The sequence below is a fragment of the Branchiostoma belcheri genome, unplaced genomic scaffold, assembly GCF_001625305.1.
Source record: "Branchiostoma belcheri isolate BF01 breed outbred unplaced genomic scaffold, Haploidv18h27 scaffold597, whole genome shotgun sequence".
Classification (NCBI taxonomy): Eukaryota; Metazoa; Chordata; class Leptocardii; order Amphioxiformes; family Branchiostomatidae; genus Branchiostoma; species Branchiostoma belcheri.
Genome location: NW_017804239.1, coordinates 3,498 through 17,656, shown reverse-complemented (window position 1 = coordinate 17,656; position 14,159 = coordinate 3,498). Strand labels below are relative to the sequence as shown.

Genomic DNA, 14,159 nt, shown 5'->3' with positions numbered 1-14,159 from the left:
AATAAATTCCTTGGCAAGAATATTTTGATCAGGCAACAACTAGGTGTTAATAGCCTTTCACGTTTAATGGACACTCCTCTGGCCAATGGATACTGTCTTGCCACCGAAAGATCTGCTTGGAGATTAATTTGTATGTCATGTATATGACTGGGAAAGTTATGGTTTTAAATCACGATGTATTCATTCATGGTTATTTATAATACTCAGTGAGAGACCTTGATAAAGGCAATGCTTAGATATTATGCCTGAATCTATCTGGTAGTTTCACTGTTAACAAAGATGTTATACTGAAGCTAATGTGACCAACTAGCCAAGTGAGGTTAACATAACGAAGAATCACCTTTTGATGTCTGGTTGTGGAGGCGATGTGTAGTTTATATACTGGATTACGTCAGTTGAAGTTTTGACTTCAAAAGTTGGGTTTATCCAAGTCTGAGTACGGAAAAGAAGAAAATAGTCTTCAGTAATTAATACCTACAGAAGTAAACACGTTAAATGTAATAAAAAAAATTGTTTTGTCTCCAAAATATTAGTTTCCTATATCTTTGAATAGTAGAAGGTCTGCTGGTGATTTGAATGTTGACTGGAATTTTAACGTACAAGAAAACGTACCGTTTGCATGTAACTGTCTTGCTTCGCTGGGACGTAGATTGAGATGATAAGCGCTGTTATAACCGCTAGCGTCGCCACGACCAGGCCTTTGGTAATGATACCCACCAGACAGGATTGGGACACCACACAACTATGACCTGGAAAGCAGCAATAAAGAGAAAAACTGAATTCAAACATTACCATAAGGGCAACTGCATAGTACCATTTGTCTCTACGGACATTTTTATGCTGGTAATTTTCAATAGAAATGACCAAAAATGGACGGTAGGAGGAATAAGTCCTAGAATTTTCCTCAGGGAAAGTGAACGGCCTAAGACTAGTGGTTTCAAACTTCTATTATGGTTATCTGCATTATATATATATATATATATATATATACTAGTATACGCTTCTTCCGATCCCCTTTTCACAAAGCTACCAATAAGCACCATGTTGCCGGAGATAACAAAGGTAGTTATGTACCTGTGTTTAATATTAGTTCGGAATAGAAGCTTGTATTTGTGTTAAAGCAAGTGAAATATACTGATGAGATAAATTTTCTTAACGCAACATAGGGTAACAATGTGGTAACTTTGGTAAATTTGTGGCATCTTACCTCCATCCGCCCTTGGCTGTGCAGCATTTGGAGCGTACATGGGGTTTTGGTGTAACACGTTCCCGATGTACATGGGGTTCCGAAGTAGACCGTCCGTCTTACCGGCAACAGACTCTGCAGTCAACATTATAAGGACAGAAGTTCCCCAATGTTCAGCAGTGCTACTTTTGACTCGAAGTACCTTTTAACTTAACCCTATCTACACCGGGGGGGGGGGCTAAAAGTGCCCGCGCCAACTTTGATGTCACATAGCATCTGAACGGCTAGGGCTAGAAAGACCAAACTTGGTGACTTTTCCTAAAACATTGTTGGCAACAATTTTCTATCATTAGAATAAGATAATGATTTTTTGTGCTGCCATGGCAACGGGTTTCTGACAGGCATTTTTTGCTAAATTTAGTAATTTTTGTTTTAACAATAGAATTTTATGGGTTTTATGTCAAGTTACTCATGGTTTCTAATATTAATAACATCTCATGTAATTTTATGTAAATTTTATCATTAAATGTGCATAATTTATGCTAATTTAATGACGTCATTGGCCAAAATCCAAGATGGCGGACCATATCATTAGAACAGGTATTCTATTCTATAAGTACTGAGAAAAGCCCTCTCTGGGGCATCTCGCTCAGTTATATACAGGTTATTTTCCTTAAAATTTCTTCAATACTTCCATTTCTTTTTCCAAAAAAGGTTTAAATGAAGGTCTTTAGTATGTTTACAATGTATTTTAGGCTTTATCACGAAAAAAAACTATTTTTGAAAATTCAACATTGATGATCCAAGATGGCGGATATCTTAAATATGTATGACGTCATTTTATGACGTCACCGGTGTTGCTATGGGCAACATAAGACTTAGTACACCCTAATATTCTGTCATAAACACTTTTGGCAAAGTTATGTTGTATACCATTTGGTTTTCAGGGAATAGCCTATCTAGACGGTTTTGGCTAATAAAATCATAATGACGTCATATTACGTCATAATGACAAAAAATTGTAGTTATGATAAATTTTTACTAGTACACCATCCTCTGAAAATTTGGTAGTCATACGACATACCGTTAGCGAGTTCTGAGGGGGGGGGTAAAAAGAGCCCCCCTCCCGGTCAAATCTTGCTAAAAAAAGCCCGGTCTACATAGGGTTAAGCTATTAAACACTAGGAATACCCATCTGGGCAAGAACATGAAAAAAAATCATATCATTAGTAAATGATATGCTAACTATATTATCTAATCGCCCTCTGTAGCTAAACAGGCTAATGCCTTTCACAGAGGATGAACGATGAAACTACGAATAAAACATAGACTCAATAAAAAAAATCGATGTCCTCAACAAGAAATTGTAGTGTTAAACGATACATATTAACTATGTCTCAGCCATACGTAAATAATCTTTTCATGATTGAAATTTTGGATAATGGATTTATTGTTTACAAATCATAGGTTGACAAGTCTATTAAAATTTCCTATAATGTAACAGTTGTAACTGTCACAAACGTACCTAAACCGGTGCTGGGTCCTCTCCATTCGTCATGAGAACAATCAGCAGACTGGCCAGTCGGTTGTTGATCGTCATAATTTATATCCTGTTCATCGTAAGCTACGGCGTAGGGTTGGACGTCAAACATATCGTCTTCTTCACGGTTTGTTTTGCTGTCCGGTTGGTGCGCGACTGCATACGGACGGATACAACTATCGTCTGCAGTGACTTCCTCCTCTAATTCAAATTCATTCTGATAAGAGTTTTCGGCATCCTCTAATTGCTTGGCGACAGGCTGGTCCAAGCCTTCCGCTCCTTTTTTTGAACAATCAGTGTCTATGCTTGCCCCGTCTACATCTTCACTGCATTGGTAGGCAGTAGATGATACTTCTTTAACACAGGTATCCCTTACCTGGTATTGTGCTACGTTATTTTCGTTATAACCTTCGGCATCGTAGATGTCAGTTGACGACTGTTGTTTTGCCTTTTCCTGTGAATTATCAGCACAGAGTGCTTGATTTTGTTTAACCGGGTCAACGTGTGTATCCGATATACACGTTTCCGGTAACGAAGGCTTTTCTGAGTGAAAAGCTTGATTCTGGTCAGTTTCTCCTATGTTTGTATAAGACGGGCAGACAGTCGGTAGCGATGGACGCTCTGTCACGTCGTCAGTGCTGTGTTCAGCCGAAGCGCCGCTAGGAGCATCCTGTAGCGACTCTTTCACATCCCCGGGCGACGTGTCTTTCCGCTCTTCTGGGGTGGCTGAGTCCCAGTGTTGCTGTATGTCATTTTGGTTCACAGGGCTTGATGTAGACATAGAAGAATCGCAGATTTGAGTTGGATTTACAACTGCATCATCCATATCATCCATCGTATGACGGAGTCAAAGCAGTGATGTTCGTGCGCACTGACAATATCACCAGTAACGTTGGAGCTCCTAAAACCGTACGGACCGAATAAAAATCTGTTTATGATTTTTTGTGTGATTTGTTACAGGCTGCTATGGTTTTATTGTACCCGTTTGTACATAAATATGAATGGAGACTAATTATATCCCATGGGGTCAGTAGACAATCATCACAATAATTTGTCACGCCGATTAAATGCTGATTAGTCTAGTCAATAGCTGAAACTGATGAATACGCAATTGCAACAGAAGATTCTGTAATTAATTGCTATGTTAGGGGCAATCGATTGGAACTTTAATGTTTAAATTAATGATTATATTGTGTACACGTCTGTAAATATTTTAGCTGGCGAATAGCACGATTGCTACTATCTGTATGCCATATGTAGATTTTGACAAAAAAAAAAGTATGCCCAATGCCCGTTTAATTTCAATTACGTATTTTTTTACTCTACCGTTTGTTAACTGTATTTCTATATAGGGGCCTCAAATCGGCCTACAAAACTCTTTATGGAGGTCATGAAGAAAGATAACGTGTATTTTCTTAATTAAATGCTTACCGACCAATTCAATGTCTTCAGGTGGGCGATTTTTGGTAATTACTATGGTTTACGTCAGTGGTCCGTGAGGTGAGGTCGCCATGACAGAACAAGTCACTTCTAGATTTCTGGACAAGCTTTACGCCACAATGGAGGAGACTGCTCTACAGCCCGTTTGTAATTACAAGAAACTGAAAGATATGGCAACAGCGTGGAATGTGCAGTCTCTACGTCTGGATTTGGAGTGGCTGTTACATCGCCAGGGAGAACTAGAGACAAGGATGGAACGGGTGGAAGGAAAAGCAATAACATGCCGGTAGAAACCCTCCCCCACCTAAATAAGACCGTGAAGGACTCACTCAACGCTCTACAGTAATACACCCACAGGAATAGTTTGCGTATATAGTGGCACTCCAGAAGCCAACAAGGAAACTTGGGAAATGTGTAATCTATTCTTTAGGTTGAGAATTTCTGTCGAATCAACACTGGCCTCCATTTACAACCGCAATGGATCTGAGTGACAATTAAAGGCTTTACACAAACAGGAGCTGTAAAGCACTTTTGATGACATATGTTCCAATCAAGCAGACATGGTGCAATAAATACAGTGTTGATGGCTTGAATTTATTGCTGTCTTAAAATATGTATACAATGAAAGAACTTCTTGAGTCATCTGATCAAGTTCAATAAAATGCTTTACCAACACTCCCACCTTCAAGATTTGTTTTGCTCAATATAGACTGATAACAGAATTAATGTTTGACGTCAATAGCAGATTTGTTTTGTTTCAGGTTTACATCCAGATGTAAACTCCAAATTTCTCTACAAGCTGCTGAAAGAGGGAAATGTGGTGGTGGAGGGGCTACCGGAAGGATTCAAACTCAGAAAACCCTCAGACATGGGGACAGACGACCTAAAAGTTTTGCTGAACCACAGAAACAGCATCGTTATTCATTATGAGCAAGACAATGAGTAGTATTAGTAATGTTGTGTCAGAACTTTGGTGTAATTTGTATAGTCAACCCAAGTGTAATGTGCAAAATGTTCTGCAATGCCATCTATCTCAGAATGAAATTGTTCTGGCCCTTTTTACACGCACTTCTGTTGTTGTTTCACTGTCATCGGCGATAAATATCCATGTACGGAGAAAATATAGTTCTCTCTGCAAACAAGCCTGCAGTGTTGTAGAAGGTGACAGAATTGCTCTATTTACTACTTTCTAATTTAATTTAATGTGTGCTTTCAGTATCTCAATATTAAGACATGATTTGGATATTTTGTATGATTTGCGTAAAACAATGTTGTTGTGCGGATGTATATCAAATGAGCGTTTTTGTCATCTCTGGAACCTAGCGCCATCTTAGTCTGGGGTGCCGTAGAGTGAGGTTGAGTGTGTTTGTGTGACCGTGTTGTTTCACTGTGTGGTTCACAACCACGAGACTAACGGTGAAATTGAGAGTGAGCGTCGTTACAAGAAGCTGGCAGTATCGTTGGAATGTTTTGCTGCATACAATTGCCATGACGGTCTTTTTTGCTGCTTATGTTGAATTGAACATTCAGCTTCCATCCCTGCAGTTATGTCTGCTTTGCATACAGAGCTTTTCCCATGGCGTAGTCTACCGCTAGCAGGTCTGAGGTTGTAACCGGTGGTTCTTAAGCTCCATAATGCCATTTGTTTGCATTTAGAAGCCACTCAAACGTTTATTCTTTACTTTAAAACACAAATTCATGTTTATGAATATTCTGGTTTTGTGAGAGAGCTGCATACCGTGCATAATTCTGTATTCTAGTGATGATGTAAGGGCCCTGACACACAGTGTTTGGGGAGTGGGTTCTCTACGGAACGATATCAGACTTGTGTCGCATTTTACTACAGTTTATTATTATAAGTACAGTTTATTATTATAAGGCAGAACAGCAAGGGCCCTAAGCAGCTCCCCTAGGGAACTCCCTGTGTGTTTGTTCTTGATGTCAAGACGTTCCCATGAATCCAAACAGATTGTTCCCTACCCAAAAAGTAACTACCTGTCCAACTCACAGCATGATCGTTGAATGCTAATACGATGTCGTGATTGGCAATGTCGACTGCTGCTACTATGTTTCCTTTGTCTACTTCAGCCAGCTATACTGTAGTTGTCAGCCATCTACATCAAATCACTTGATGTGGAATGATGTTTCTTGCACGCATGTTGGCATGATGTCATTGAGGAGAAGGTAGCTTTGGATTTGTTCTGAGCTATTTTCTCGACTACGTACTTAGCTCTTGGCTGGAAGTAGGCTCATGGGTCGACTGTTAGGTCCGTTTCAGTGGTGCAAATTTTTTTGTCGGAGGGATGACCTTGGCCTTTTCCTATTACGAAGGGATCAGTTCTTGTCTAAAGGAGCAGTTTGTATCATGTATTTTCACCCCGGTTAGGGGTCACAGCGGGTAACCTATGCCCATTTTTTTTTCAAAATGCCAATATATTTATTTTGGCCAACATGAAGAGGATATTATAGAAATACATGTAAGTACAGATCTACCCATGACATCTGTTGGAAAGGACAGAAGGACTCGCTGCTCTTTTATCATTTTATAACAAGACGTACAAGATTTTATTTCATTTCATATTTTACATGATTTTACCAGATGAGTTGCCAAAAAATAAATCACAAAAAAAACATTGAAGACTGCAGTTTTATCAAGAGATGGTAGGTGTCTCTCTTACCAGTTGGTCATGTGACGTATGGGAACCAATAGAAGGGCTTTTTTTCTGCAGTCTTTCAAGACATGCAAGATGGCCGCCGTTAGTGAAAGGAAGTTCGCTAGAATTTCTTCGAAGTAAATTTAGGAATGTAGGCTTCAAGAAGCGAGAAACTGATCATGGAGGAAGATCTAGGAAAGCCACTTTTTGCAATTGTGATGTTGTCTGAATTCGGGTTACACATGCATTGAAAATCTTGAATCTCCACAGATTGTCTGCATCAGGGGGTTTGACTTGATGAACTATTTTAATGGCGAATCCGAAGTATTTTTTAATAGCCATCAGAAAAATAATCCTGGTCAATATATCCTTCTGTACACTTTGTTTTATCAGATTGCATATGATTTCTTCTCAGAAGTTATAACAGTCTACATAAACATGTACTGAAAGTGCACTTCATCAGTACTTAGTTTTTAATAGCGAGCAGATTATTATTGGAATGAGCAGAGCACTTTGGACTAATGTCTCTGGCTGTTTACAGTTTAGAGGTACATATCCTATATTTTGTCAAAAACATCTCTGTTAACATAGCTGATCATAATGACCCCCAGCGGGGGTCTTCACGCTTCGTTAAAAATGGAAAAATCTCAAGATTTATTCCAAAGATCTTAATATTTTAGACGAAATCTTGAGATCTTATGAGGCAATCTTGAGGTTTTTCATGACAATCTCAAGATCTTTCAGAGAATCTTAAGATGAAAACGAAAGGTCTCAAGATCTTTCCAAGAGTTTTCAAACTATCTTAGCATCTCGAGATTGTTGAGATTGCTTTATAAATCATGAGATCTTTAAAAAATCTTGATATTTTTAAAAGCATCTCTAGATGCTATGGATAAATCTCAAGATGGTTTTAAAATATCTTGGAAGATCTTGAGACCTTTCGTTTTCATCTTAAGATTTTCTGAAAGATCTTGAGATTGTCTCATAAGATCTGAGGGCCGACACCTCGGGCGATACGGAATACCCCGTGTTGTATTCTATATATACAATGTGTATCGTCTTTTATTGCTTTTCTGTATACATTTGTCATGTTCACGAGAGCCCCGGGCCCATCCTTCCAGCCCTGGCTTCACCATCAGACTTAAGAGCTTTTTTTCCGCCCTGTCGCTTCCTATTTTTCAAGAAAATCCGACAACAAACAAATTAAATTGGTGTGGCCTAATGTAGATAATGATACAGGTATACATGGTGCCGAGACCAGCACGAGTGAAAACGTGCCAATATACTACTCAAGGTAGACTAGGTGTCACAACAGGACTATGTGTAAATTAATTGATATATCCAAATGGATCAGCACTCAGTACTGAAAGAATATTGTGACATTATTGGTGTCAAAATCAGTCACTACCAGCTGCCCACCGGGGGCTACTGCCACACCGCCAGCTCTACTGGTAACAACGCGGCGCACGTACCGCCCGTCTTCTGTAAACATGTCTACCGCCCCGCCTGTCCGGACCAGCAGAACGTTTCCTGAACCGTCTGTACAGATTCCCATGACTTCGTCTGCCTCATTCTCGTCGGCTTCTGTTATACCTTCTCCGATTTCTGCCTGACCCATGCCGATTTCTGTTGAACCCAGGCCGATTTCTGCCTGACCCTCATCGATGTCGTCACCCCCAAAGCTGTAAAGGTACTGACCCGTGCTGTTATAGACATTGACACGTGCATCTCCGTAACCGTCGGACACAAACAGGTTTCCCTCCCGTCCCACAGCGACCACCCCGGGGTACCCCGAACCTTGCTGCACCCGAAACTTGTGCTCAACAGTACCATTGAAATGCAGAAGCTTGACTTCCCCATAATCCCACCAGTGCTCTGTCGCTACCACAAGATTACGAAGTGTGTCCACCGTCATGCCGGAGAAAGAATTATTGCTGAACGTTGCGCGGAGTGTTGTTAGGTGACTTCCAAGTTTAGTGTAACGAACAATAATCCCTGGCATTCTGTCCGCATTCCCAACTACCCACACATGACCCTCCCCGTCGATGGAGATGTCATCGGGTTCCATCGTCTCGGAGTTTTCCCCCGAGATGACGGTGGGGAAACGGCGGAGGGAGATGCCCTTCATGCTGAAGACTTGAACCTGCCTGTTGTAGGTGTCCGCCACGAATATTTCGTTGCCAGGCGATACTGCGACAGCTTCCACTCCGGAACAATCAGACGATTCTTCACAGTTCAGTCGAAAGACGATCGTCTTTTGTTGTAGGTCTTTGTTTTCGTTCTCTGGTAACAATTAAAAAGAACATTTATACTACACCGTACAAATTCAAAACATTTAAATTGTCGTACCACATCTCGCCTTAGAAGTAAAATGTCGAATGAAACATGTAACATAATGATTGTTGTGATTTGTAAGTCATGTATATGACCAGGAAAGATATGGTTTTATTTAAACACGATGTATTCATTCATAATACTCAGTGACAGATCTTGACAAAGGCAATGCTTAGATATTATGCCTGAATCTATCTGGTAGTTTCACTGTTAACAAAGACACTGTTAACTGAAGCTAATGTGACCAACTCGCCAAGTGAGGTTAACCTAACGAAGAATCACCTTTGATGTCTGGTTGTGGAGGCGATGTGTAGTTTGTATACTGGATTACGTCAGTTGGAGTCTTGACTTCAAAAGTTGTGTTTATCCAAGTAGTCTGAGTGTGGAAAAGAACAAAATAGTCTTCAGTAATAAACAACTACAGATGTAAACAAGTTAAATATAATAAACAAAAAAAATAAATGAAAAATTGTTCTCCAAAATATTAGTCTATTAATTTTAACGTACAAGAAAACGTCCCGTTTGCATGTAACTGTCTTGCTTCGCTGGGACGTAGATTGAGATGATAAGTGCTGTTATAACCGCTAGCGTCGCCACGATCAAGCCTTTAATAATGACACCCAACAAACAAGACTGAGACAACAGACAACTATGACCTGGAAAGCAAGAATAAAGAGAAAAACAAAATTCAAACATTACCATCAGGGCAACTGCATACCATTTGTCTCTACGGACATTTTATGATGGTAATTTAAACAAGTGCTTTTGCAAAAGCTGCCATTTTCGCAGCAAATTTTTTATGAAAAGGCTTACAGTTTTTACGAACTGGTGGATGGCAACAAAATCAGTGTCAGATATAGTGATTAGTCTCTGCAATATATTTACACAAATATGAGTAATGTTATTATAGTCATGTACATATAAGAATTATAAACTTTAGACATAATAGACTAGTTCACATGTCATTACCGGTAAACTTATCATTACTTTTTTACCATCAGTATCATATTTATTTCTTAACAGTTTTAGTAGGATCATGGAGGTCTCTTTTTACCTCCATGGTAGGATCCATACTTCTGTGGTGCAGGTACAATTTGTATGGAGTAGGTAATTTTCAATGTTACATGCACCAGTTCAGGTATGCAAAAAAAATGTATTTCGAGCCCTGAGTGCATTCACTATGTTTAGTTCCATAATTTACCAACATGGCTAGCAGACGACATGCCCCCCTCCCACCATTACGAAGTTGTTTACATCATGTTTATCCCCACTCCGATAGAAAACTAATGCATGGAATAAAAGGTGACTACTGTGATTGAATCTCCTCTATGTTTTGTGGAAACCAAATTCAAATAAAGTTTGAGCCGAGATACATGTATTTATGTCAAAAGACGAGATGACGAGGCCTCCCCATCTCTACTACTACTAGTATGAGTGCTTACGTACGGCCGGCTTTGTTTACATCATGTAAAGAGCCACGCCGATGGAAAACTACACCATGGAATAAAACGTGACTACTGTGGTGCGATCTCCATTTTATAGGCTTCCCCTTTGTGGAAACAAAATTAAAATTGGTCAAGTTTGAACCGAGATATGGAAAGCTGAAAATCTAGACTAAGCCACACTGCCAATGCTCATTGACATAATTTATGCAGTTTATTAAAATCCTTGATTACTGTGATTATAAACATGTTTTTATCAACATTTTTGGCAAATAATAAAATCAGTTATTATTTAAGACAAATTAAGTTTGTTTTGTCAGCAGCTTTGTTATGCAACATTATTATAACCATGATTTTGAAATTAGAAACCGCAATAGAAAGTATACAAACTTCCAAGGCATGGATAAATGTTCTAACATGGTCTTGCAATGTCTGTCTTGGATGGAATGAATTTTTGTTCTGGTATTATTACCATTTTCGCTAAGGAAATGGTAAAAAATGACCAAAAATGGACGGTAGGAGGAATAAAACCTAAAATATTCCTCAGGGAAAGTGAACGGCCCTAAGACTAGTGAAGTTCCAAACTTCTATAATTATAGTTATCTGCATTATACCATTTGCTCCTTCCAATCCCCTTTTCGAAAAGCTACCAATTATCACCATGTTGCCGGAGATAATAAAGACAGTTATTTATCTGTGTTACATATCATATCGGACTAGAAGCTTGTATTTGTGTTAAAGCAAGTGAAACATACTGATAAGGTAAATTTTGTTGACGCAACATAGGGTAACAATGTGGTAATTTTGGTAAATTTGCGGCATCTTACCTCCATCTGCCCTTGGCTGTGCAGTATTCGGAGCGTACATGGGGTTTTGGTGTAACACGTTCCCGATGTACATAGGGTTCCGAAGTAGACCGTCCGTCTTACCGGCAACAGACTCTGCAGTCGATATTATTTGGACAGAGGTTACCCAATGTTCAGCAATGTTACTTTTGACTGGAAGTACCTTTTAACTTAAGCTGTTAAAAACTATGGATATTAATAACAAATATGCTAAAACTATATTCTGAAATAGCCCTCTGTAGCTATATGGCTTTAACAAAGGATGACGTAAACTATGAATAAAAACAAACTCAATGATAAAGCATCGACAATGTCCTCAATAAGAAATTGTAGTGTTAAAACGATGAAAATCAACTATGTCCCAGCCATACATAAGTAATATTTTCATGATTGGAATTTGGCATGATAGATTTTTTGTTTATATATCATAGGTTGACAAGTCTATTGAAATTCCCTATAACGTTTTTTTTATTCATCAAAACATAAAGACATAACAAGGACAGTGTGACGCTGCACTCAAGTTAACAACTTATATTAATAGCGCCACACACAAAAAAGGTACAATTAACGTTTAAATATACAAAGTTGACATGTGCGCCGTAGTCCCACCACCCCAAGACATTTAAATGTTAAATTAAATGCTAACAGAGCTATTTGAAAGATAAAATTACATGGTAAGCTCCTATATCTCATTGGCGGAAAATCATCCGCCAATCATAGCTAGGAGGAGAATTTAGGCCCATTAACACTTACGTAGTATTTGGACTTCTATATCTAATTGACTGTTAGAAACAGTCAAGCAGAGCTAGAAGCGCTTGGTATCTCCAATGTAAACCTGAGTGAGTTGCATCGTTTTAAAGTTGTACATAGAGAGTAACATTGAGGAGCCTCTAAGAATAAAGTGCAATTTAGCATTATCTGACATATTATTAAGGTTGATAAGATGACCAAGTAAATCTGCAAGATTGCCAAAAAGTTCCGATCTCTTGTGGTTGTATAAAGGACAATGTAGCATGAAGTGCATGACAGATTCGCAACGACACCCGCATCTACAAGAGGCACTGGTAGAGAGTCCTCGGGTAAACAAACTGTGATTGAGAGCACAGGTGCCGATGCAGAGCCGAACAAGAAGGGCGCAGGTGTAACGCGGGCCACAATTGTAATGTGGGGGGGCAAAGGGGGCGTACTAATCTAATAAGGTGTTTCCGGAACAAAGAGTATTGTAAAGAACGAACTTCAAAACAATAGGGTATAAAAGATCTACTAAACCTATTAGTAAATTGTAACGAAAGTCGAAAGTCGTTACTATTTCTTAAATTGTACAGAGTAGTTTGAGAAATTTCAGGGGGGATTAAGTCAAAAAGATATCTCCGTGTTAGGCCATTGACTATTTTATGAAATAAAAATAAGCGATGAAAATGCCGTCTGCTAGAAAGAGACTCCCAACCCAGTTCTTGACAAACAGATAAGTAAGAATAGCCTTTAAGTTTAACTGCTCCTGAGACGATAAGAGAACATTCATATTGGATTCTTTCAACAAGAGCGGAGTCTTCAGCAGTACAGCCATGCCAGATCACATCTACATACTCCAGACAGGGACGGACAAATGATTTATAAATGGTTTCTATAACGTTGTAACTGTCACAAACGTACCTAAACTAGTATTGGGTCCTCCCCATTCGCTATGAGAATAATCAGCAGACTCGCCAGTCGGTTGTTGTTCGTCATAATTTATATCCTGTTCATCGTAAGCAACGGCGTAGGGCTGGACGTCAAACATATCGTCTTCTTCATCAGTTTGTTTTGCTGTCCGGTTGGTGCGCGACTGCGTACGGACGGATACAACTATCGTCTGCAGTGACGTCCTCCTCCAATTCAAATTCATTCTGATAAGAGTTTTCAGCATCCTCTAATTGCTTGGCGACAGGCTGGTCTAAGCCCCCCGCTCCTTTTTTTGAACAATCAATGCCAATGCTTGCCTCGTCGACATCCACACTGCATTGATAGGCAGTAACAGATACTTCTTTAACACGGGTATCCCTTAGTTGGTATTGTCCTTCGTTATTTTCGTTATAACCTTTGGCATCGTACATGTCATTTGACTGTTGTTCTGCCTTTTCCAGTGAATTATCAGCACGGAGTACTCGATGTTGTTTAACATCGTCAACGTGTGTGTCCGATGTACACGTTTCCGGTGACGAAGGCGTTTCTGAGTAAAAAGCCTGATTCTGGTCAGTTTTCCCGATGTTTTTATCAGACGGGCCTACAGTCGGTAGCGATGGACGCTCTGCCCCGTCGTCAGTGCAGTGACCAGGTACATGATCCTGAGCAGAGTGTTCAGCCGAAGCGCCGCTAAGAGCATCCTGTAGCGACTCTTTAACATCCCCGGGCGACGTGTCGTTCCGCTCTTCTGGGGTGGCTGAGTTCCAGTGTTGCTGTATGTCATGTTGGTTCACAGGGCTTGATATAGACATAGAAGAATCACAGATTTGAGTTGGATTTACAACTGTATCATCCATATCACCATCGTATAACTGAGTCAAACCTGTGATATTCATGCGCACTGACAGTATCACCAGTAACGTTGGCGCTCCTAAAACCGTACGGACCGAATAAAAATCTGTTTATGATTTTTTGTGGTTTGTTACAGGCTGCTATGGTTTTATTGTACCCGTTTGTACATAAATATGAATGGAGACTAATTATATCCCATGGGGT

The 14,159-nt window shown here is 39.5% G+C and overlaps 1 protein-coding gene and 1 pseudogene across 1 annotated transcript in view; both read right to left on the bottom strand.

The window, feature by feature from the left end:
- Positions 1-2,838, bottom strand: part of LOC109482177 (brain tumor protein-like) — a gene marked incomplete at its 3' end in the record, with an annotated part of 8,232 nt that extends 5,394 nt beyond the window's left edge. The window contains exons 1-2 of the mRNA XM_019784874.1: positions 2,712-2,838; positions 1,208-1,321 (exon numbers count right to left, since the gene is read on the bottom strand). Of these exons, the coding sequence (XP_019640433.1) occupies positions 1,208-1,321; positions 2,712-2,838 (241 nt within the window). The remainder of the gene's footprint in view (positions 1-1,207; positions 1,322-2,711) is intronic.
- Positions 2,839-8,177: 5,339 nt separating this feature from the next.
- On the bottom strand, positions 8,178-13,887 carry LOC109482176 (annotated as a pseudogene).
- Between the last annotated feature and the right edge of the window lie 272 nt (positions 13,888-14,159).